General features: G+C 43.1%; 1 protein-coding gene across 1 annotated transcript in view; it reads left to right on the forward strand.

The window, feature by feature from the left end:
- Positions 1-458: 458 nt before the first annotated feature.
- The window catches only part of NGFR (nerve growth factor receptor), a 30,971-nt gene continuing 5,714 nt past the window's right edge, over positions 459-25,715 (forward strand). Inside the window, exons 1-3 of the mRNA XM_051994778.1 lie at positions 459-624; positions 6,621-6,762; positions 17,693-18,052. Coding sequence (XP_051850738.1) covers positions 574-624; positions 6,621-6,762; positions 17,693-18,052 — 553 coding nt within the window. The 5' untranslated portion in view covers positions 459-573. The remainder of the gene's footprint in view (positions 625-6,620; positions 6,763-17,692; positions 18,053-25,715) is intronic.

Consider the following 25,715-nt stretch of genomic DNA (forward strand, 5'->3'; position numbering starts at 1 on the left):
GAAAAGGAAGTGACAAGCGTCAGGTAGAGGATAGGTAAAGAGAGGAAAGGAGTTGTAGGGAAGAAGAGATACGGAACACGGGATAAAAACAAAATAGGAGGTGATGAGGAAACAACTGAGGCCGAGGGATGCAGAGTAGGAGAGAGAAAGAGGGAGGCCCTGAAAACACGGCCAAGAGAGAAAGAAACAGAAAGAGGAAGCTCAGGACAGGGGGTGGGTTGCAGAGGACTGGGGTGGAGGTGGGAAGTGGGCAAAGCGATGGAGGAGCGACTCAGCTTCATGTCCCGGTCCCCCCTGCACCCTCCCCTCCCCACTCCAGGCAGCAGGGCTCAGGGGTGGCGGGGCGGGGCAGCGGTGGTTCCGGGCGGGTGGGCGGTATGGGCGGAGAGGGGGCGGGGCCGTAGTCCGGGCTCTCTCGAGTAGCTCCTGCCAGCAGCCAGAGGGAGCGGAGCCTCTGCTGGCTCCTGTCGAGTGCAGAAGCAAGACCAGAAGGACTGAGCTAAGGAAGCTGGGTGGGGGCGGGAGGAAGGTGCCACTGGGCACCCAAAGGTGGTCTTGTCCACCTACCCAGCCATGGAAGGGCCGTGCCGCTTGCTGCTGCTGCTGCTGCTACTGCTCTTAGGGGTAAGTTCAAATGGAAGGTGTCCTCTCTTCGCACGCACTGGGACTGGAAGGGCAAGCAGAGCCCTCAGAGACTAATGCAGACGACGCTCCTGAGGTGTCTGTGCGCTGAAATAGAGTGGGAGAAACTCGGAACCAATCCTGGGTCTTTCCAAGGAACCTTGGAAAAGGGGGGGTCACGGAAGGGAACAGGGATGCCGATCTCTGAGAGAAGCGCCTCTGGGGGAGATGGCAACTCAGATGCATGGATCCCTCTGGAAGCGGAAAGAGATGTGGAGGTGCAGCTAGTCAAGAAGGGGACTCGGGCTCTTTGGTCCCCGGAGTGGGGTCACGAAGGGAGGGAGATAGGAGAGGTGCTCCGACTCTTTGGTCCCTGGAAGTAGTGGGTTGGCTAGGGTAAGAGGGTATTCCGATACCTGCATGACCGAGAGAAGCTTCAATTGGACAGAGAAGGCAAAGGGAATAGGGTGGGTGGGGTAACTGGGCATCGGGACAGACGGAATGAGGGAGCAGGCTCTAGCTATACCTTGCAAAAGAGGCAGAGGGGAATGGGGAATGGGAATCGGGAATTGGGGACAGGGGGCAGGCAGAAAGTATCAAGGGTGGGACTTCGGACAATAGGGACAGGGCAGGACAATGAGTGGAGGGGAGGGGATGCGCTAGTGCATGAAGCCGGATGGCAGCAAAGAAGGGGCGTTCGAGGAGCAGATAGGCAGGAAGAGGGTTCATGAAAAGAGTGATGGAGTAAGGGTAAGGCAAGGGGGGAAAGCCGAAAAGTGGGGGCGGAGGACGGGGAAGGATTTGAAGGAGGTATGAGATGAACGAACCAGAGGGCTGAAGAAGAGACTATTCAGGATGCTTTTTTTCTATGACTTACCTAGTCCGGAGATTGCAGATGGGGAGGGACTTGGGATAGAGCCCTAATCATTATAGCGGCCACTCGCCAGGGTTCTCCATCCTTTTGCTGCACCTTCGGTCACTCTTCTCGAAATCCTCCTAACTCTTTTTCCCACTCCCATCCTGCGTGTGCTTCCCAGAACCCTTTCGCACTCCACCCATCATCCTTTTCCCAGCCAGCGGGCTAAGGGGTAGCCCCCTTTAAGCTGTCTTTAAGCAGAAAGGGAGGCAAAGAAAGAGGATCTCTTGGCCGGTTGTCCGGGCTCCAGTACGGGACAGAGATTGTATTGGCCCACGCACCAAATAAGGTGACTTGCCCAGGGGGGATACCCGCTAACTCTGGCTGAGGGGGGGGGGTAGTAATGAATAAAGTGCAGAACCTGGGAGGTCAGTGGCCAAGAGAGGGCGCTCTGGGAAGGGGAAAATGGGGCAATCACAGCAGCTGCAGTCCAGTCTAGTCCCATCCCTCCCGTCCAGTCCATTTCCTTAAAAAATGAGTACTGCGCTGCTCTGCTTATCCAATCTACAAATCCTACAGCCCAGTCCCGCACTCCCTATACTACACTCCACCTTCCCCTAATCGGGTCCGCTGCCTGGTGCCTCCGGAGTCTACTCTCCAGGCTTGGGAGTTGTGAGGAGGGAAGGCTTAGAGAAGCCCCTGTCCTTGAGGGATAGAAAAGAGAAGCCGGGAGGGAGACTGATGGGCCGACGCCGAGTTTGTTGTGTCCAAGCCATTCTCTCCAAGAATAAAGAAATCACACCGAGGGACGGCTGGCTTTTGAGAAACTAGCGAGGGACTGGGGCGGGGGGTAGAGAGAAGGTGGCAGGCTCTCCACAATCCTTCTCTTGCTGAGTCATGAGGGGAGTTGTCTCAGGAGAAGGGCAGAATGTCCCCCACAAAGGGCCCACAGTCTTGCAAAATATCGAGAAAACTCCGTGAAGTGGAATAGTCAGATTAGCTTCTATTTCTAGGGGTCAACCTTTAATCAGGCTCTGATAGTTCTAAATCAGGCTCAGGGACGAAGAGGAAGGGAGGTGAGGATTTCTTCTCAGTCCTTATAAGAAAACACTTTCCAATAGCTTGGTCCCCGAAACTACAATCCCGGGGCTACCTTCTTACAAAATTGGCCCTATGGAGTGGGTGTGGCCAAATCGCGGAAGGCTTTGACTGCGCGAGGTGGTGGCCGAGACCACACTTTCCCTGGGGCCTCCCAGAGCACTTTGTTTTGTTCGGCTCGGATGGCATTGATTTTGAGGCTGAAGTGCCTGGAAAGGGGGCGGTTGACGTAGTTTGAGGGGTGGTGGTAAATGTCATCTGGGAGACTGAGGAATGACACTCAGGAGAATATCCAGTTCTGGGCCAGGTGTGGGGCTGAACTCCCACCCTGCACTCCCAACGACCGCTCCTTCCCTGGCTACCTATCTGTAGGATTTTACCGGATCTGGAGTTCCTAAGCTTCTTGTGTGTGTTACGAACGCTTATGAATGCTCTCCCCAGAGTGAAACCTACGGACCCCTTCTCAGAATGATTTTAAGAAACTGAAGGAAATGCTAAATTTCAGTTGGAGGTTGTTGAAAATAAAGATGTATTTTTTTTTCTCATGATGAAATCTATCCTTTGGGGGGTCCATAGATTTCAGGTTAAGAACTTCTAGAAGATTAATACATCACCTTGTGGGCAGGAGCCCACATCTTCTTCCTCTCTTGGGAATTTATCTGGGCCTTTCTGTGACAGAAGTCTGAGAGAACTAGGGGGGCAGGGAAGAGCCCAGTAGGAGAATTTTGTGCCGGAAAGGATGAGCTATTTTTCAAATTCCTGAAACTAGAGGGGAAATATGAACCAGAGGCTAGAAGAAAAAGGCCATGGCAGCGAGGTAACTCTGAGAATAAGGTATGTATTATGCCAGCCATAGGTAAGGATAGAGTGCTGGGTTAGACAGGTAAGCATCAGGGATGATACAGTGCCAGGGAGGGCAACTGGGGAAGAGGTTAGTGTTAGGGGCTCAGGAATCTCCATCCCCCTAACTCTGCTGGGGATGCTGCCTGGCAGCGCTCTCATGCTGTCGTGGTTTCTTCCTGAGTCCTGGCAAGAAAGTGCTGAAACCAGAGCATCCCGGGCCAAACAGGAGGGGGAGGGAGCTGGGGTAATGGAGGCACTTTGTCATTCAGATGTCTGTAATCGGAGCTGCCTAGGAAGCTAATGCAGCCTCTAATAGGGATGAAGCTAAAGGCAGAAAATGAGCAGGACAGTCGGAGGGGAGGAAGGGAACTGGCAGGGGGCCCAGCAGGGAGAGGGGGACAGAATAAGTGGCGTTGGCAAGATTTTGGGGTTAGCCCCCTGTCCCTTAAAGGTAGCAGAAAAAAGACCTGGGACACAGTCCTTCCAACCATCTCCCTCCCAGCCAACTGAGTTCTTCCATTCTAATGAGCTAAAATACGGTACAACTGACATTTGGTTCCCTTCTCTAGCAAAATCCCAGTCAAACAAACACCATATCCCTAGCTCCCCACCTTTCAAACTGGATCCTTAGTTCCAGATCTCACACTCATATACTCAGGCATTTGTAAGTGAGTTCCATAGACTCATGAAGGTCTCAGAAGTCAAGTCATTTCAAAAAGCTCTTAGAAGTTAGAGCCTGAAGGGCTTAACCAGTCCAATCTCCATTTTACAGAGTAGAAACTGAGGCTCAGAAAGTCTCAAGGTCACTAAAGTAATAGGTTGCCAAGCCAAAAATTTGAACACTTTTTTTTTTTTTTAACGAAGAATCTGAACACAGGTCTCTGTTCCCAAATTCAGTGCTTTTCCCACTATGGCATACTTTCTCTAAATCCAAGACACTAGCAGTTCCCCTTACCTGGACTTTATTCCCCTCTTGAAGACCTGTTCTTTTTGCCCCACAACCCTCCCCCTGAAGCCTGCTAAGGTATTAAAACAGATTCTTGGAGTATGGTCTGGGGACCCCTGGGGACCCCAAAATCTTTTTGAGGGGTCCTTGAGGATAAAACTAATTTTATAATAACAATATATTTCAAATTCTAGCACAGTAAATAGAGATAGCTATAATCTATGTAAACTAAAGATCTTTTGAGGAGTCCTCTGTAATTTTTGAGTGTCAGTGGTCCTGAGACCAAAAGGTTTGTGAAATATCGCATTAGACCATTGAAAGGGGATCTGTAGAGCAGTTATGTGACACAGTGGATTGTACACTGGATGTAGAGTACAGAATCTGACCAGAATTCAAATATGACCTCAGACACTGTGTGAACCTGGGTAAGTCATATAATTGCTGTCTGATTCAATTTTCCAAACTATAAGAGGATGTTAAACTAGTATCTACCTTGCTGGGTTGTTAGGAGGATAAACAGAGATAACAAATAAAGTGCTTTGCAAAACCTAAATTGCTATATAAATGCTAATTCTTGTTATTGTTAGAGATAGATATATGCCTCCAACATTATCCCAGATAGATGGCAATCTTCCCATATGGTCTTTGGTAGGATTGGCTGGTCTTTTTTATTTCAATTAATTTTTTTTTTTTTTTTTTTTTTTTTTACATCTTTGCTTTGCAAAGCAAAGTTCTGGCTCAGGATTTCAAGAGGAAGTGATTTACCCTGGGTCACAGTGGTTACAAGTGCACAGCACAGCTGAGATACAAATGCAGATTGCCCTGACTCCATCTCCAAAGCTCTTTCTACGAGCCTGTGATTGCATCATGTCAAGGAGAGATTATTGTCTTGTGTGGGGGGAAAGATTTAGGAAGCCACCTGCAGCTGTGGACCTGGGACAGGAAGCCTCCTGGGTTGCAGATGTTTTCCTCCCAGAACTAGAATAGATCGTTGCTTTCTGGGAAGGGTGAAATGTTGGGAAGAGGGGACATCTGCTATCCCCTCCTTGGGCCACACAGGTCCATCTAAAGAGCAGCTGCCTCCCATGAGGTTCCAATTTGTCAATCCCCCTCACTCTTCCATCCCTTTCCAAAGAGTCCAGATTTTTTGTCTATTTTGAGACATTGGGGTAAAATTCAAGCCAGCTGATGCAGAAACAGTGGAATGGATGAAATGACCTTGTGACTTCTCTTTTGGTCCCACAACACTAGGCCCTAAAGGGAGGTGATCTATAGCTGGGGAGGTAGATTTTGGAATTTCCATAAGCCTTATGATACTTTAAATTTTCTTTTCTTTTTTTTTTTTTTTAAGAGACAGAAAATAAAACAAATCTTCAGCAGCCCTCCCCCTATCCCCACCCCATCCCCACCCCCAAGGGAATCTAGTGCTAAATTGTTCCTATCCCTGGCCAAAGATGCTTCGGCGGCAGGAATCTGACTCTCCTTTCCCCTGGTTACTGAGCTGTTCCAAGTGTCTCTCTATATGTATGTGTGTGGTGAGGCGGGGGAGTCCTCTGTTCTTTGAAAATCAAAACCTTGTGCGGCAGGATAGCCTGATGGTTATAGGCTATTTTACCATCATCTATAACAAGTACTCTCTTTATGTATTCCAGACTCTTTCCCTTCAGCTCATTGCTATTTAGGCATTGTCTATGTCTTTTGACAGATGAAGGAAACTGGAAACTGAACCCCAGAAAGGGATTTGAAAAGACATGGATAAAGAGAGAGAATTGGAACCCAGATCTGTATTCCACATGCATGTGCCTGTTTTCTCTTTGTGGAAGGGAAAGTGGAGGACTGTGGGAGCTGAGAGGCTGGTCCTCAAGGATCCCATCTCCACTCCCTAATACTTCCAGGATAGAGACCAGGAATTGGGGAAGAGGGTTAGCAGTAAGGGAAAGTTCCCCTGATCCAAAGGAGACCTAACCTAAGAGTGAACTCAGCAGCTGGTTAGTTATAAGTGCTCTGACCTCACTCCCTCACACTTGGGGGGATCAGTGGAGGGAGGCACCCAGTGTCCCTCTCTTCCTCAGGCTTTGATGTTCCTAATGCCTCCCAAGTGAGCTCATCCCCAGGCCAGGTGTTTCTAATCGAGTGAATTAGAAAAGGGCATTTGATCTACCAGAAGATTCACTCTGTTCCCCATCTCCCCCCTTTTTTCTCTCCGGACTTCCTGAGGATCTTCCCAGCCTGACCTGCTCCCTTTTCCCCACACAGGTGTCCATGGGGGAAGTGACAGAAGACTGTGCTACTAATCTTTACACCGAGAGTGGCGAGTGCTGTCGAGCATGCAACCTGGGTGAAGGTGTGGCCCAGCCCTGTGGGGTCAACCAGACTGTCTGTGAGCCTTGCCTAGACAGTGAGTACCTTGAGAAGTGGAGACTGGGAGTGGTGGGATAGGGCTGGTGCTTTGGGAGGTAGAGACTTGGAGCAGAAGCAGAAAAAAAAAATCAGAATACTCAAAAGGGGCCTCTGATCCCTGGTTGGGGTGATCTGCTATAGGAACATAGAATTCCAGAATGGCAGTGCTGGGAGGAATTTAGAGGTAAACCAGTTCAACAATTTTATTTTATTAGGTTTTACAAAAATATTGTTTTATCTATTTTGGGAGTCACTATTTAGAGTTATAATTAATCAAAACCACTCCCCCACCCCCACCCATGAGGCAATTGGGGTTAAGTGACTTGCCCAGAGTCACACAGCCAGGAAGTGTTAAGTGTCTTGAGATCAAATTTGAATTCAGGTCCTCCTGACTTCAGGGCCGGTGATCTATCCACTGTGTTATCTAGCTGCCCCCCAAACCATTTTTAAACTGATACATAACCCATGGTATCTTTATTCCCAGGGGGAGCATTGTTTTTCTTTCATTTTATTTTTTATAATGAAATATTTCAATGATTTTTTATGTCGTTATTTCTCAAACCTCTGTCCACAATAGAATGCTCCCTTACAGTTAAACAAAACAAGCCAATTACTTGGTTGGTTTTCTGGTGTGGTTGGTTATTTTCTTTTCCAGCTCATTTTACAGATAAGGAAACTGAGGCAAACAGGGACTTACACAGGTCACACAGCTAATAAGAGTCCTAAATCATATTCAAACTCAGATGTATTTTAATTTAATGCCAAACATTTTGTACACCACTTAGCTCGCTTTTTGCTGAGAGAAAGCTTTTCTATGTCAGTCTTCTGGAGTTGGGATTGGTTGTTTAATTGATCAGAGTTCTAAAGTCTTTCAATGTTATTTTTCTTTCCATTATCTTAGTTATTATGCAAATCACTCTTTTGTTATTACTAGGCTTAGCATAATGCCTGTCTCTGTGCTTAATGTTGTTGTTTGTTCTTTCTTTAGAAGAGAACCAATGACATCATGGAGTGATGTCTTGACTTGAGCTTAAATTGTATTGAAGAGAGGTGGAGTTGCTCAAAGTCTTCAGTCTCACTCTCTCTTAGAATTATTTATAAAGAGCTTTTTAACTGATTGGCCTAACTCTGCATCAGTTCATATAAACTGTCCCAGGTTTTTCTGGATTCTTTGTAGTCACTTTTTTTTTTAAACAACTCAATAATATTCCATTAATTCATATATCACAACTTATTCAGCCATTCTCCAATTGATCGGTAGCCATTTTGTTTCCAGTCTTGACTGCCAAAAATATTCTTGTGCATTTTCTCTGATGTCAAGTCAAGTAAACAAACATTTATTATATGTTAAACACTGTTCTGAGCTCAGGGGAGACAAACAAAGACAAAAAGATGTTCTCAAGGAACTCACAGTTTAATGGGGAAGTCAACATGAAAACAGCTATGTATATAAACAGGATAAACTGGAAATAATTATCAGTGGGAAGGTACTATTAAGAGACATTGGGAAAGACCTCCTGTGGTACATGGGATTTTTGCTAGAACTAGGGAAACCAGGAGGTGAGATGAGGAGGGAGAATACTGCAGACATATGAGGGACAACTTTTGATTTCTTTTCTCCTTCTTATTACAGAGGAGGAAATGGTTTTTGTTGTTCAGCCATGTCTGACTCTTCCTAACCCCATTTGGGATTTCCATAGCAAAGATATTAGAGTAGTTTGCCATTTTCTCCTCTAGGTCTTTTTACAGAAGAGGAAACTGAGGCAAACTTGCTCAGGTAGCATCTGAGGTCAGATTTGAACTCAGAAAGCTGAGTGTTCCTGACTTCAGGCCCTCTACCCACTGTGACATGTGGCTGCCCAATGAAGGGAAGGGTTCCAGGCTTACTACACATTACTCCATTTCATATATTTCAACCAATCTAGACTACCAGTTATTTCCTGATATCATGGAGAAGCAGGATAGCACAGTGAATAGATTACTGGATGTATAATTAGAAGGATCTTGATTCAAATTCTACCTTAGAATCTATTAGCTATGTGGCAAATAACTTAACTTCTTCATGCTTCAGTTTCTTCATCTTTAAAATGAGAGGGTTGGACTTTGATGGATTTTTAAGTCCTTCCAGGCTCTAAATTTATGATCTCATGATCATATGGTTCTTTCCTGACCATCTCAAATAACTGAAACCTCTTCAAATCTTCTTTAAGCACTCATAGCTTGAGTGCTATGACATCAAAAGAAGCCTCTCTTGATCCTTTCCTTCCATAAAATTATTTTCTCCCTCTTCTTGTTTTCCTAGAACACTATGTCTGATAAATAGATTTGTCATTTTTCCAACTCTGACACTACTTGGATGATCTTGTGCTAGTCATTCAACAGTCAGGAAGACTCATTTTACTGAGTTAAATTCAACTTCAGACACTTACTAGGTACATGACCCTGGGCAAGTCACTTAACTCTGTTTGCCTGAGTTTCCTTCTTTGGAAAATGAGTTGGAGAAGGAAATGGCCAACTACTAGAGTATCTTTGTCAAGAAAACTTCAAAATGGGTCACAAAGAGTCAGACTGAACAACAACACAACTAGATAAACTTTTGAGGTTCTTTACAGCTTTAAATATTTTATCTTTGAAGCAGCATGACTTATAGGGATGGGGTACTAGGCTTGGAGTTGGGAGCTGATGCAATCAACAAGCATTAATGTCTATTGTACATCAAACCCTATGCCTACAGCTGATCTTACCAATGCCAGAATGTGTTAGTTTCTGCCCTCGTGGAGATTACATTATATTAGGGGAATAGTACATATTCACCAATAATGAAATCTAAATTATATACAAAATAAACACAAAGTGAAGGGAAAGATCCTAATGATCAGATGATTGCAAAAGGCCATCTATAAGGAATGGCATTAAGACTGATCCTTGAAAGAATGCAAGGATTCCAAGAGGTAGATGTGAGAAAAAGAAAACCTCTCATTATTAACCCCATCTAGCAGAAAGAGTTCAGGTCTTTTCAAGCATAGGAGTAGTGATAATAATGAATAGATAGCTGATATTTGTATATTGCTTTAGTGTTTACAAAATGCTTTATGTAAATGGAGTCCCAAAAGTCTTAGCGTAATTCTAATTACTTAATAGATTTTCCAGACCTTCTAAATTGTTGAACCTCACAACAAACTTGAGAGATTAGAGCTACAAGTAGCATTACTATCCCCATTTTATAAATAAAAAATTAAGGCTCAGAAAGATTAAATGAGTTATCTGGGATTGCATGGTTATCATGTATTGGAGGGAGATTTGAACTTGGATTTTCCTGCCTCCAACTCTACCATTCCTTCCACTGGGCCTGTGGGAAGCCTCTAGGCTTGGAGGGAATGAGGGATAATCCAATAGAAAAAAAATCTCCTTGAAGGCTGTTGTTTCATCTTTATCTCTGATTTTTCTTGTACTTAGTCCAGGGTCTGGCACATAGCAGATACTTAATAAATCCTCGTTGAACTGAATTGAATAGGATTTTGAAAAGGAATGTAGTATAGTTAAAAAGCAATCTTTTCTCTCCCCCCCCCCAAAAAAAAAAACCCAACACAAAACCATAACCCTGTCTTGGAGGAAAGCAAAGGAATCTCCTGAGAGAAATGCCCCCTGTTGTGTCTGGGTCAGGCAAAGGGAGGAGGGGCTGATGAAGATCTGGGCTAAAAATATCAGCTAAGCAGCAAAATCAATGGCTGTTCTTTCACTTTGGTGAGTGGGGCTGGGGGATGAAAGATCGAATCCCCGCCAAGCTGGGGAGTCTGACCTTGGGGGATCCCATCGAGGACATGGCCAATCTCTCTCGCTGGTGATGTCCTCAGTATAGAAGTAGGAAAGTGGGGGGAGAGGGGCAGGAATGGAAGAGGCTGTGCCCTGAACGAGACGAAATACTTTCTGGGAAAAAGCCCAGAGCATGGCAGGGCCTTAGTCTGGTTCAGACAGGGAATGAATGCTCTCTCTTGCTGTGCCCAGCATGATCCCACCACATCTGTCTAGTGGGCACAGATCCTATCCTGGGTCTGCATCTTTGGATCCCTGTGTATTGTTAAGATGATAATGATCATTACATTCCCATAGCCCTTTAAAGTTTATGAACATATTATTATTATTTTAATAACTTTTTATTGACAGAACTCATGCCAGGGTAATTTTTTACAGCATTATCCCTTGCACTCACTTCTGTATGAACATATTATGATGCCCATTTTGGATACTAGGAAACAGGCTCAGATACATTGTGGCAGTAATAGAAATGATAATGATCTTTACAACAACCCTGGGAGATTGGTGCTATTGTAATCCTCATTTTACAGTTGAGGAAACTGAGTCAAACTGAAGTTAAGTCACAGAGCTATTAAATGTCTGAGGTTGGATTTGAACTTGGAGCTTCTCACTCCTAAAAGCACTCTATCCACTGTGTTGTCTAGTTGCAATAAATAGCAAGAGCTGTACTTTTGGGGTTAGAACTGGGGAAAACCTTAGAGGTCATCTTGTCGAAACTGTTTCATTTTACAGACAAAAAAACTGAAGCCCAGTGAGGGAAAGGAATTTCCTCCAAGTCACTGGAAGGCAGGTTCTTGGACTCAGTCCCATTCTTCTTTGCTTTCCAAAAGAGATTGGGGCTTTAATTCATTCCTGTGACTTCCAATTCAAAAAAGTCTGCTCAGGTCCAACAATCTAGCACCTCTCCTGGTCCACTGGAAGTCATTTCCTTTCCATATGAGTGTGGGATACTGTTCCTCCCTTCCCCCACCTTGACTTTCCAGAGCACAGACCTGCTTTTCTGTACCTCCGGTTTGTCCCCAGGAGGTGAGCAGACCTTTAATCTGCCCTTGACGGAAGGTGGGTACTTTAAGCCCCCCCAGGACCCCTTTTAGAACAGCCTTTCAATTGGCCCCAGTCCCAGGACTTGTCAGAATTCTAAAGGAAAAGAAAATACATCTCTCCCTTTTCCCTACTCCACTCAAAGGACTGGTCTTCCTCATAAAGGGGCAGGTGGGGATAGGGAGCAGAAAGAAGCACAAAACTTAGAAGCTGGAGGTCTTGTGTGTATGGGCTCTGCAATGTCCCATTTGGACATTTGGGGGGTGGGATGGAGTTCAGTATCAAGGACAGGGATTGAAGAGTCACAGTTTTGGAGATAATTGCTTCAGGGATCACTCTTCTTCCTCCTCCTCCTCCTCTTCATCCTCCTCCTTCTTCTCTTCCTCCTCCTCTTCCTCTCCTCCTCCTCCTCCTCCTCCTCCTCCTCTTCCTCCTCCTTTTCTTCTTCTTCTCCCTCTGTCTCTTCTTTCTTTCTCTCTTTGTCTCTGTTTGTCTCTGTGTCCCTCCCTGTCTCTATGTTTCTTTCTGCCTCTCTCTTTGTCTCTATCTCTGTCTCTGTGTCTCTTTCTTTCTGTTTCTGTCTCTATCTTTCTGCCTCTCTCTCTGTCTCTGTTTATCTCTGTGTCTCTATCTCTTTCTCTGTCTGTCTCCCTGTCTCCCTTTATGTCTCTGAGTGTCTCTTTTTGTCTCTCTATATATGTCTGTCTGTCTCTGTCTCTCTTGTCTTTCTCTGTCTCTATTTCTCTCTGTGTCTATGTCTGTCGCTATCTCCTCTCCCTGCTTTCTTTCCTCCCCCATTCCATATACCTTAGGAAACTCCATCATTAGTTCCCTCCTCCACAATCTCTTTTGCCTCACCACTGTGTTCTTTGTCCTCTGAGACCTGATCATCTTGAAATGCTGGGGGTGGGGTTGTTCAGGTGTATCCATAGAGGGCAAGTCAGTCTCCTAGCTCGACTTCTCCCTCTCTCAGCTTTGAAATATGCCCACTCAGCCTCTTCTTCCAGACCAGAACTAATGGGGGCCTGTTATTTATTCATGAGACATCTCATGGGGCTTAGGAGGTGGGGGGATATTCTCTAAGCTGGTTAGAGAAAGCAAGAGCTCCTGAGAGGAAGAGAGAAGTATCTATGAAGGGTCTTACAAATAGTACAGTATTTAGAATACTGGGCTTGGGGTTAGGAAGACCTGAATTCAAATCCTGCTTCAGATATTTCCTAGCTGTGTGAGCCTAGTCAAGTTAACATTTCATAGCTATAGTTTCCTCAGCTATTGGCCCTAAATACCACTAAAATCCCTTTCAGTCTAAATATATGGTCTTTTGATCTTGGGAGAAAAGGAAGGCTTGGTAACAGAAGATCAATTATAGTTTCCAAAGGAATTCCTAGGCTTGAAGCAATTTTTGAAGTCTCCATGCCCAAAACTGACATCCCTATCACTGGGCCTATTTGAACTTGCCTTTTTATGCAGCACTTTCCTTGTTTACTACTCATGGAAACTAGGCAGAGGACTTCTTCCTTTAATATAGACTTCTTGCCTCCTGCTAGAGAGTCCAGAGTAAACTAGAAAGAGAAGACTCCTCTTCTCCTCTCCCACCTCCCCCAGAAAAGAGTTGGAGTAAAGAAATGACTGTCCTTTATTTGGAGCTAAAGTCTTTACATCTATACCAAGAATTTACCTTAGTCCCTGAACTCCATCATTGATCTGGGCTTAATGAGTTATTTTATTCAGAGGAAGAGTCCCCAGCAGAATTTCCCTTATTTCTAAAACATTTTTCACCCAGAAATCAATTTTGCTCTCATTTTCCCCAATAACTAAAAAACAAAACACTACAAAACAAAAACAAAACAAACCACCACATACTTCACACCCCTAAAACATGTTCCCAGGAGTTTGCCTGCCAAATTTCACCCCCTGAGGCAGAAGAGAACACCCTCCCTTCCACACACAACACATAACAAGCATCAATCCCCCTATCTTTACACTTTTTCTTCTCATTTAGCTCTCTTCTTGGAGATCTCATTGCCTGCTTTAGCTACTGCTGGAATGAATTGCTGCTGCCTAACCAATTTTGGCCCTCCTGCAAGTTAATCTTAATGCTTGTTGCTTGACCCATTCAAAGATCATAAATTTAGATTATAAGGAACCTAAAAGATCATCTAATCCATTCCCTTGATTTCCAGTTGGGCAAATAGAGTCCCAAAAAGAAGTAGTTTATACAAAATCATATAGAAAAAATAAATTACTTAAAAACCCTTTTAGGAAAAATAAATTGAATAAGCCATCAATTAACTCCCTAAGAAAAAAATCTCCAAGGCCAGTTGGATTTATAAATGAATTCCATCCAAACATTTAAAGAACATTTAATTCCAATACTATGTAAACTATTTGGGAAAATAGGCAAACCAGAAGTCCTGCCAGATTTCTTCTATGACACAAATATGGTGCCAATACCTAAACCAGAAAGAGCCAAATCAGAGAAAGAAAATTATAGACCAATCTCCCTAATGAATATTGATGCAAAAATAAATAAATAAAATATTAGCAAAGAGATTACAACTTATCAGTAAGATAATACACTATGACCAAGTGGAATTTATACCAGGAATGCAGGACTGGTTCAGTATAAGCAAAATCATATAAGTAGTAAGTAGCAGAACCAGGATTTTTGTACTAAACTCCTCTGACTCTAAAATGAGCCTGGTGCTCTTTTCACCATCCACACTGACTCTTTCTCTGAAAGGAACCTCAGTGGTTGTATTTTTTTTTTTAATAATTATAACTGTTTATTGACAGAACCCATGCCAGGGTAATTTTTTACAACATTATCCCTTGTACTCACTTCTGTTTCGATTTTTCCCCTCCCTCCCTCCATCCCCTCCCCTCCCCCCCCCACAATGGCAAGCAGTCCTATACATGTTAAATATGTCACAGTATATCCTAGATACTATAGATGTGTGCAGAACCGAACAGTTCTCTTGTTGTACAAGAAGAATTGGATTCAGAAGGTAAAAATAACCCAGGAAGAAAAACAAAAATGCAAACAGTTTACATTCATTTTCCAGTGCTCTTTCTTTGGGTGTAGCTGCTTTTGTCCATCCTTGATCAATTGAAACTGAGTTAGATCTTCTCTTTGTCAAAGAAATAGTGGTTGTATTTTGTAAGACTTCTTTCCTGATATACTTGAAGTTCTTTTAATCTTTCTGACACAGTCAATCTTTCTTTTTCTACTTTCGTTCCTCTCCTTTCTGCCTTTTCTCCATGTTCTTCTTTTTCTCTGGTCCCTGCCCTCCCATCTCCCACTTTCTATTTTATGACCTTTAGACTATTTTTCATGTCTTCATATAATTGCATAGCCCTGAATTCCAAATCCTAGTTTTGCCTCTATTCTCCTCTAGTGGAGAGAAGTTTCAGCTTTTTTATCTCAGAATTCTCCCCCATTCCTGGCATTTAAACATTGACTACTTCTCATTTAGCATTCTTAACCCTTCAGAGATATGATTTCTCATCTAATGGAGGATAGCATAGTACCAGTGTTGGTTGTATTATTCTGACAAATCACTTCCTTTTCTTTGACCTCAGTTTCTCATCTACTAAATAGAAATAAAAGACATTTTAGGATTCTTTAAAATGTTAAACTATTATCATTATTATTTTGTTGTATAACCTCCATCTTTCTCTTATCCCTTCTTCATCTACATGTTCAGTAACATACTCCCACCAAAATATGCAAAGTAAACTTGTAAAGCTGTTATTTTTCCCTTTGTTTATTTATTTGTTTGTTTGTTTTGGGAAGCAAATAGGTCGAATGAGTTGCCCAGAGTCACTCACCTAATAAGTAAGTATCTGAGCCAGATTTGAACTTAGGTTCTCTTGATTTCAGAGCAGTGCTCTACCGACTATACATCTAACTGCCCTTCCTCCCTTTATTTTTGGGTCCATTTTCAGAGAAAACCAAAAGACTGGAACCTAGAACTTAGTTTTAAATAATCTGATTCTATTCCAAATGAATCCCTTTTCTCTGTGCTTCAATTTCCTTACTTTATAATTCTCTGCTATTCCTGATCCAGCCTCTCCCTTCCTAATTTAAACCTACAAGATTAGATGGAGTTAGCTAAGAATTAGTAGAATTACTATCAAAATGGAGAGCAACAGAGGTTTGGGTAAGGAGCATGGTTGAGAAGTCTATCTGTGGTCTAACTAACCTTAGTTTCTCCTTCTATAGATCAAATCCCCTCTTTGTTTCTTAGGCCCTCTTTTTGTGCTAAGTGAAATATTTTGCTCTTTAACCTTGTGCTATCCTAGCCTTCCTGCTTCTCCAAGTTACTAAAGAAGAAAAGAAAAGGAAGTAAAAGGAGAATGGAAGGATTTGTAGCCCAAGTGGTTCCCATGAGATCTGGACCAGGTCTTGGGAATCCCAAAGAGATTAATTTATAATCTTACCTAAAGCAGAATACCAATCCAGGCAAGATGATTTCAGGGCCTGAGGTGCAACAATCATTTCTGCATCCTAACTAAGCACTTTGCCCCTCCACCCTGATGGCTGGAGGCTTTTCATGTAAGAATGAGAATTTCAGCCCCTTTGGATCCATGGGAAGTAAGTTCATAAATTGTGTCCTGCTTTGGGAGCAGCTCAAGGGCTGGAAATGGAGGAAGAGGAAGGGAATGCCTAAAGTTTCAATGTTTTAGAATTGTGGGGACTGGATAAGTTTTGGTTTGTTTGCCCTTAATAATTTTCCCCTCGAATTACATATAAAGATAGTTTTTAACATTAATTTTTGTAAGATTTTGACTTCCAAATTTTTTCTTTCGCCCACTTTCCTCCTTCCCTCCCCAAGAAAGCAAGAAATCGGATATAGTCTATACATGTACAATCATGTTAAACATATTTCCATATTAGTCATGTTGTGAAAGAAAAATCAGAACAAAAGGGAAAAATCACAAGAAACAACAAACCAAAAACCAAATTGAAAAAATTAAAATAGTATGCTTTTGATCTGCATTCAGACTAGATGTGAATGTCATTTCCTAGCACAAGTCTTTTGAAATTGCCTTGGATTTTATTGCTGAGAAGGGCTAAGTCTATCACAGTTCATCATGACACAATGTTGCTGTTACTATATACAATGTTTTCTTGGTTCTGTTCACTTCACTCAGCATTTGTTCATGTACATCTTTCCAAGTTTTTCTGAAATCCATCTGCTCATCTTTTCTTGCAAAACAATAGTATTCCATTACCTTTGCATACTACAATTTGTTTTAGCTATTTCCCAACTGATGGGCAGCTCTTCAATTTCCAGTTCTTTGCTACCACAAAAAGAGCTGCTATAAATATTTTTTGTACATATGGATCTTTCCTTTCCCTTAAAAAAAAAAAAATTTCTTTGGGATACAGACCTAATAATGATCTGCAGTTTTATGGTCTTTTGGGCATAATTTTAAATTGCTCTCCAGAATGGTTGGATCAGTTCTCAACTCCACCAACAATGCATTAGTGTGTGTGTGTGTGTGTGTGTGTGTGTGTGTGTGTGTGTGTGTAATGTTGGGAGATGATGAGGTGGGAAGATTGAGGATTGTGGCTTGTCAGTTGTTTGGGGAAATGAGAGATAGCTTAATTTTTGGGATTGGAGGAAAGACTCCAGAGTCTGGAGAATAACTAGGAAGGTCAGTTAGTGCCTGAGAATTGAGGGAGGGGGGGCAGCTTGGTGTCTGGGATTTGAGAGAGAGAGCTCAATATCTGGTGCCTCCTGTTTCTGTGTGTAAGGGATAGTAGATCAACTTTGGAAGCTAAATGTTAGTGTTAGAGGGCTTTGAATTGAGGATTTTATTATTTTATGAATACATAAATTTATTTATATCAATAATTAATCAACATTATTTATTTATCGATAATAATTAATTAACTTTATTAATACTTTAAAACTCTGCCTAACCTTGGATGAGGGCACAGTACCTGAGACGACGTGCTCTGGAGGTCTGCTGCCAGTGAAAGAAGCTTCATGGCTGGATTATGAAAAAGGCCAGGTGTTGGGGAGGGCTAGATCTGACGCTGCACTCTTTCTATTCTACAGGTGTGACTTTCTCCGACACAATCAGTGCCACAGAAGCCTGCAAGCCGTGCACTGAGTGTGTGGGGCTGCAGAGTATGTCGGCGCCTTGCGTGGAGGCTGACGACGCTGTGTGCCGCTGTGCCTACGGATACTACCAAGACGAAGAGTCGGGGCTCTGCAAACCTTGCAGCGTGTGCGAGCCGGGCTCTGGCCTTGTCTTCTCCTGCCAAGATAAGCAGAATACTGTCTGCGAAGTGTGTCCGGAGGGGACCTACTCAGATGAGGCGAATCACGTGGACCCCTGCCTGCCCTGCACAGCCTGTGAAGAGACGGAGCGAGAGACCCGGGAATGTACCCGATGGTCAGACAGGGAATGTGAGGGTGAGCAAAGAACGCCCGGAGGGATGGAGAGTGGGATCGATCCTGGCAGGCCTGTGGGCAGAGGCAAAGATGGGCATGAGGATTGGGGGCAGGCCCGATAGGGCCCAAAAGGTCTCCTGGGAGAATCTTCCAGAGAAGAGAATGGGAGGAACAAAATAGGACTCCTGGGGAAGGGTGAATGTTGGCTCAGTGCTCTGAAAAAGGAAACAAAATAGTTTACATGTGATTTCAATTTCTCAGAAAATTCTAGATCATATTTAATTTTTGTTTAAACTTTTTATGGGGCGGGGGAGTCTTTGCATTTCCATCTCCCAGTACTTAACAATTTAACTGTGATTTAATTTTATAGGACACACTTGCATGAGAAAAGTCTCTTCAAATATCAAAACTAAACCTATATGCACCAAGTAATATAGCATCCAAATTGCTAGAGGAGAAGTAAAGAGAGCCGCAAAAAGAAATAGACAACAAAACTATACTAGTGGGGGATCTCAACCTTGCTTTCTCAGAATGAAATAAATCGAATCACAAAATAAATAAGAAAGAAGTTAAGGAGGTAAAAAGAATATTAGAAAAGTTAGGCCTAATAGATCTTTGGAGAAAAGTCCCTTCACCAATCCAGGGTGCAATGTAGAGTTTTAGGAAAATGCTTTGGGCACTGAGAGGTTAATTGACTTGTCCAGACATCCAGCCAGTATGAATGAAAGGAGGGTCTTGAACTCTGGTCTTCCTGACTCCAGGCGGTGATACACTGCACCACCTAGCTTCCTTTACATGTCATATTCAATAGCTAGGGTTTGGAGTATTTTCTACTCTCCAGTGCTGTACATGGTCAATATAATTATATAGTGTTCAGTTTCATTTTATTGTTCTTTCCATTGTTGTAGTTAGTGGGGAGGCTGTTTCTCTGATCCTGCTTATTACCCCATTCCACATCAGCTCATATAAAGCTTTTTTTTGTAAGTTTTTTGCTGAGGCAATTTGGGTTAAGTGACTTGCCCAGGGTCACACCACTAGGAGGTATTAAGTGTCTGAGATCAAATTTGAACTCGGGTCCTCCTGACTTCAGGGCTGGTGGTCTATCCACTGCGCCACCTACCTGCCCCCGCTCATATAAATCTTTCTATGTTTCTCTGAATTCTTCATGTTCATCGCTTCTTAGGATGCAATAATATTTCACAGTATTTCTGTAGAACATATAATTGAAGACATATGAGTGAGTGAACATTTATAAAAGGAAGTTGTAATCACAAAGGAGAGCTGAGCTATTTTTAAATATTAAAAAATTTTTCAATTACACATAAAAACAATTTTTAACATTAAAAACATTTTGAGTTCCAAATTCACTCTCTCCTCTCTCATTGAGAATGCAAGCAACTTGATATAGGTTATACATGTGCAGCCATGTAAAACATAAGTCATTTCTTAACCTGATTCTTTTTATAGGGAGGGATGCTAAGCTGATAGGTTAGGAGACTAGATTTTTATCTAAGCACTTAAGAAAGTCACTCTTGTTATTCTTGCAAAAAAAGATAGAGAGACAGTCGAGATGATAATGATTTTAGGTGGTTTTATAACTGGTTGAATGACTGGAACTAAAGAGTAGTTGCTAATGTGCCCAGGCCAACGTGGTAGGAAGTCTTCAATGGAGTGCCCTAGGTAGGAGATTGGGCCTTGACCCTTTGCTGCTTTTGTCAGTGATTTGGAAGAAGGCATAAGTGACATGCTTGCCAAATTTTCAAATGACAACCTTGGGAAGGTTATAAATAAAGGAAAGGGAATGAATAAATATTTATTATTGTTTAGTTTCATCTAACTCTGTAATTCCATTTGGGTTTTCTTAGCAGAGATTCTGATAAATTTGCCATTTCCTTCTCTAGCTCTTTTTACAGATGAGAAAACTGAACCAAACAGGGTTAAATGACATACCTAGAGTCACATATAGCTAGTAAGTGTCTAAGGCTGGATTTGAACTCAGAAAGATGAATTTTCATGACTCAGGGCTGGTGCTCTAACACTGCATTATCTAAATGCCAGGTAGTGAGTTATCAGGAATTGTGCTAAACCCTGGAAAATAATTGTTGTTTATTTTCCATTTTGCAGATAGAAAAACTGAGATAGGCAGAAAAACTGAGAATTAGAAGCATTGAATGGAAGATCCAAAGAGGAAAGCGTAGGCTTGTTAACCACAAAATCATCTTTAAGAGTGGTGCCAAAGAGGAAGAAGTTGTTTTAAGAATAGTGGAATCCCCCTTAAAAATCACCTAAGATGTACACAAGTGAAGACGGGAAGACTGCTGGTCAGGAATTTATTCTGTAAATGGCTTGGCCAGGGTCACATAACTAAAGAAATGGGGATTTCAACTCAGGACTTCTTGATTCCCAGTGCACAAATAATAGTCAGGTTCCAAAAAGACTTAGACAGTCTGGGATGTTGGGAGGAATCAAAAGAGATGAAATTTAATACAGATCAATGTAAAGTCTTAGACTTGGATTCAAAAAGTAAAGTTTACAAATAAGAAATAAGTGAAACATGGCTAGATAGTTTGTGGGAAAAGATCTGAGGGTTTCCAAAGACTGAAAACGCAGTATGAAGTATACTATGGTGACCAACAAATCTAATAATCTTGGGTTGCTTAAGAGGAACATAATATCTGAGACTAGGGAAGTTTCTTAGAATTCTGCTCTGGTCAGACCATATCTGCAATATTGTGTTCTGTTGTAAGTGCTACTTTTTTGGAAGGTTACTGATAAGCTGGAGATCATGCAGAGGAAGGGCAAGCAGGATCTCAAAAGGGTTTTTGGCTCATGATCATTTGCAGTAAATGGAGTAGCTTATCTGGGAGATAAGAAAACTTAAGGAGAAACAAGGGCCATTTTCAAGTATTTGGAAGGTTGCCACATGGAAAGGGGAATAGACTTGTTCATCATGACCTCAGAGAGTTTCTCCTCAGAATTAGAAGCATTGAATGGAAGATCCAAAGAGGAAAATGTAGGCTTGTTAACCACAAAATCATCTATAAGAGTGGTGCCAAAGAGGAAGAAGTTGTTTTAAGAATAGTGGAATCCTCCTTAAAAATCACCTAAGATGTACACAAGTGAAGACGGGAAGACTGCTGGTCAGGAATTTATTCTGTAGAGATAATTCTTGTGCAGTTATGAATTAATTAAACTAGATAGTTTCTGAATCCCTTTCTGATATTGATGTTCCAGGAGTGCTGGGATATGGTGGAGAAGAACCCTGGATTGGGGACCATTAATCCACTGTGTGACCTTAGTCAAATCACTTTTCTATGTGATAGTTTTTTCCCTTCCCCTAAAATGAAGAGGTTAGGCAAGAGAATATTGAAGTAAAGACTAAATCTAGAAATGGAGTGTACACTGAGAATAATAGTAAATTCTGCATGACAGTTTTTCCCCCTCAGTAAAATGAGGGGTTAGTCTAGGAATGGAATGTACACTGAGAATAATAGTAAAATAAGTCTCTTATTGAAAGAGAAGGGGAAAAGAATTTTTCCTCATATACATCTACTGTACATTATGGGCACATTGTGCGTTATGATTAGCATTATTGATATTATCTTATGTGATTCTCATGATAAGTGCTATGATAACCCTGTTTTTGAGAAAACTGGGGTAAAATGACTTACTCAGGAGCACACAGCCAGTATTTAAATCCATTAAATATGAATTTGAACTCTTTCCACAAGGCAAGTCTTAAGAACAAGGAATGGAGAACAAGATGTGAATAGAGGTTTGAATCATAGAATCAGAATTATAAATCATCAGAATAATATAATCAGAATAAAAGATAAATCAGAAATCAGAATAACTGAGCAAGGAGCCTTTCTAAAATGAATGCTTTACAGAGAAGAAATTGGGATCTAGGGAAGGGAAACTATTTGTGGAATATCACACGGTTACTCAGTGGCAGAGCCAGTCCTAACACATGCATCTAGCCTCTGAGAACTGTGCTCTGCTCACAAATCCTTAAAAGAAAGGGAAGGGACACATATAGCTGTGGACAACAAGGGTCATAGGATGTGAGCGGACTTAGAACTTGAAAAGGAGGCTTTGCTCATGGAACTCAGAAATAAAACTGTTTGACTAGAACTCTCTAGGTATCAGTCGTGAATGGAGGCAGGAAGCATGGAGTAGAGGTGATAGAAAGTAGGCAACAGGAATTTTTCCAGGAATGAAACTAGGGAAATGATAGTGTATCATTCTGATGTAGAATGTTAGAAACATGAAGACCAGGAAGGAAAAAAAGGAGTAAAGCTCAAAAGGAAATTCAAAGTTATTTTTGGTTCTTGGTTTTAGTATTTCTATTTCCAGAAATATGATGGTTGCCTGAGAGGAAAGGGTCAGTTCCAACCTGAAAATCAGTGATGAAGTCCCACATCAGGAAAAGGAGAAAAGGGAAGTTGGCAAATGAGAGCTTTGCTCTCTTAGGGACAGTGTCCCTTAAGGTAGTAACTTGGCTGGGAGTTTCAAGGGATTTCTAGTGGCAGTGTTACAAAGGATTAGATTTAACCTATTCTTAGTTAACCCTTAGTGCTAAGCACTCACTGTGAACAGAGCTTTTGTCCTAGGCAATGGGAAAGAGGAAACTTAGTTGCAATTTAAAAAATTTTCAATAATATTTTATTTTTTCCAAATATATGTAAAGATAGTTTTCAACATTCATTTTTATATGACTTTATGTTCCAAATTTTTCTCCTTCCCTTCCTTCCCATTTCCCTCCCCAAGATAGCAAGCAATCTGATATATTTTAAATATGTATAATTCTTTTTAAACATACATCCATGTTTGTCATGTTGTGAAAGAAAAATCAGACCAAAAAGGAAAAAAAAAACAAACAAAAACAAATGAAAATACTGTGCTTTGATCCACATTCAATCTTTGTAGTTCTTTTGCTGAAAGTGGATGGCAAAAGTCCAAACTTAAGCCCACCCCCAGGTGACTTCCAGTCTGACCTATATATAGTTCCTGGCCTCAGGATGCTCTAAGATAGTTCCTCAACCGACCTGAGATCTCTCTGAGGCAAGGCAGCCACAAAGAAGTGGGTGGGGAAGTTTTATTTTTTTCCCCTCATCTGGGATCAAACCAGGGTGTGTGTGTTACTTGCATGTTTGCATTTGGGTGTCTGTGTGTGTGTGTGTGTGTGTGTGTGTGTGTGTGTGGAGTAGGGTGCTGTGCCCTGGTAGAAGATATTAGAGTAGGTGATTGGTGGGGAGAAGGAGAAAAAAAATAAAAGCATGGAAACTCATTGCTTCTGGGCAGAGCAAGGAAGGGAAGGGCTTCCCTACCTGAGCGTCTCTCCTTAGGCAAGCTGGAACAGCCCAGGTTTGGGCAAAGGCCAGGTAAGAGCTTAGAAGCAGAGGAAGGAGATGTTTGGAGGAGGGGTGGATGGTTTGCCATTGGGGGACATTTGTAAACATCTTGCTAGCTCTCACAGTCTGGCTCCTTCTGAGCCTCTTCCTCCAAGAACGTCAAAAGGTGAACAACCACTTTCATAGACTCATAGAGTTCTGGGCAATGGAACCTTGATTTGATTGTCCTGCATCCCTAGGATAACATAGTTTCCTGGATGTATAAGATGCTAATAAGGTGATTTGCCTCTAGAGTGAAATGACACCGTCCCACCTGAGATAACCACCAGGTTAGATTTAAAATGAAAAATAGGGTAGGGGAGATGTAAAACTATATTTATTTGTTTACCACCCCAAGCTTTTCCCTCCTCTTTGCCACCCAGAGCCAACTTCTAGCCAGGAAACGGCTATCCAGAGAGGCCAAGGGTTTGGCAGGTTGGGATGCTAGGGGACGTGGCCACATCTGGATCTCATTTTCCACCTCCCTATCCCCCCCCCCCCCACAAATTAGAGGGAATTGGGAAGATGGAGGGGAGAAGGGGGTTGGGGGTGGGGATAAAACTCATTGTTGGCTCTTGACCCAAATTCCATCCAGATTCTGGCCTTAGAAAGTCCCTCTCCTGTTCCCTTCCTCCTAGAGGCTGGACCTCCCTGGTAATTACCATAATGACCTGACTAGCCACTGCTTCCTTGCAAATTGATCGAGCCTGTTGGTATCCAGTCCCTTCAGCCTGATTAGGGATGTTTGCTTCCTCTGAGACGAGGGCATGACCAAGTCTGAAGGACAGTATTTGGGAGGGAAGAGGCAGAGGCTATGGGGACATCCTTCAGAGTGTAAATGGTGGTTCTGGAGGCCCCCAAAGGAAACCAGTTTTCCCAAAAAAGTCATACAGCGTGGTCATGGCAAGAGTTCAGGAAGCCCTGATGCCTTCTCTGACGCTGCCAGACGACTCGGCTGGTGTCTCACCCCAGGGGTGGGATGATTGGGTTGTGGCAGATGGTGTACCCCTCCCCACCATCCCTCCCAACCAGATGGACTCCAGATACACATCTGGAAGACACATATCTCAGCGGGAACTGAAATATAGATGCTTTGAAGTGCCTTTATCCTCAAGTCAAGAAAATTCAGGAAGGCAAATAGGTAGCTCCTGCTTGGGTGGGTGAGCCAGGGGATGCGGTGGAGTGGCCGGGGTGGGAAGGGAGAGGTGCCTGCCTGTAAAACATCCTGTCTCTTCGCTCCCCTCAGCGCTGACTCGGGAGAGGGGAGGCATTCCATGCCCAGACAGATTCTCCAGGGCATCGAGAGGCTACAATAGCTGGGTGACGAAATGGAAAATCCCACCTGCTCTTGCCAGGAGATCCCGATCTAGCTCAGCCGCACAAAGCAGGGGGCCAAGGGATCCATCCTTTCCCTTCTCCCACCAGTGGGCATTGTTTGCTTTCTTGGCTCGGCTCGCTACAACCTTCCTTCGGTTCTCAGGGCGCGGGGGATTGCTTTCTCCCCATGAAGGGTTAAGTCTGCCCTTCGGCTTTTCTTTGGGTGGCAAGACCAGACACATTGTAGGGCTTGTGCCAGGCAGGACCCTTGCCAGTTTAGAAACAGATGTTGGGCTTTGCCTAGTCACTGGCCAAGGAGAGAGACCCAGCCAAGTCTTTCAATTCCCGAGAAGTCTTGGTGGCGTGGGGAGGGGAGAGGAGAATGCACTGAGGGACAGGGACAAAGCCAGCTGCTTGTGGAAGTTCCCTCTCCTGTCTAAACTTGAGAAAGTGTCTCCTGCCCTTCAGGCTAAGGCTTGCTGGGGGCTGAATGGGCCGAGCAAAACCTAGGGAAGAGAGCTTGTTTTTCAGAATCAAATGGCACTGAGGTTTACTGCCGGGATTGAGGGTTCTGATTCACAGCCACTGCTGTTGTCCATTTCCTGTCTATGTTCTTGGCCCTGGCCCTTCACTCCTGGCATTTGAACACATCCATAACACACCTATTCAAACAGTCAAAGCAATAATTGGTGACAGTCCTGTGGAGTTTCCATTTTGCAACGCCTTTTGCGTACATTATCTTATGTGCTCTCCAGAACAACCTTTAGGAGGCTCTAAAACCTTCCTTTTTCAGATGAAGAAATACTTTCAGAGGCTTGATGATTGTCTCAAGGTCACACAGCTAGTAAATACCACAGTCTGGTCTCCCGGGTCAGACGGCAACTTCAGGCTCTTCCACTCGCCAGGACATCTTGCTCCACAAACCCTTTCCACTCCTATTACCCCAAGCCTCTGAATTGTGCAGTGGGGAAGTC

Source organism: Antechinus flavipes, chromosome 4, assembly GCF_016432865.1.
Source record: "Antechinus flavipes isolate AdamAnt ecotype Samford, QLD, Australia chromosome 4, AdamAnt_v2, whole genome shotgun sequence".
Taxonomy (NCBI): Eukaryota; Metazoa; Chordata; class Mammalia; order Dasyuromorphia; family Dasyuridae; genus Antechinus; species Antechinus flavipes.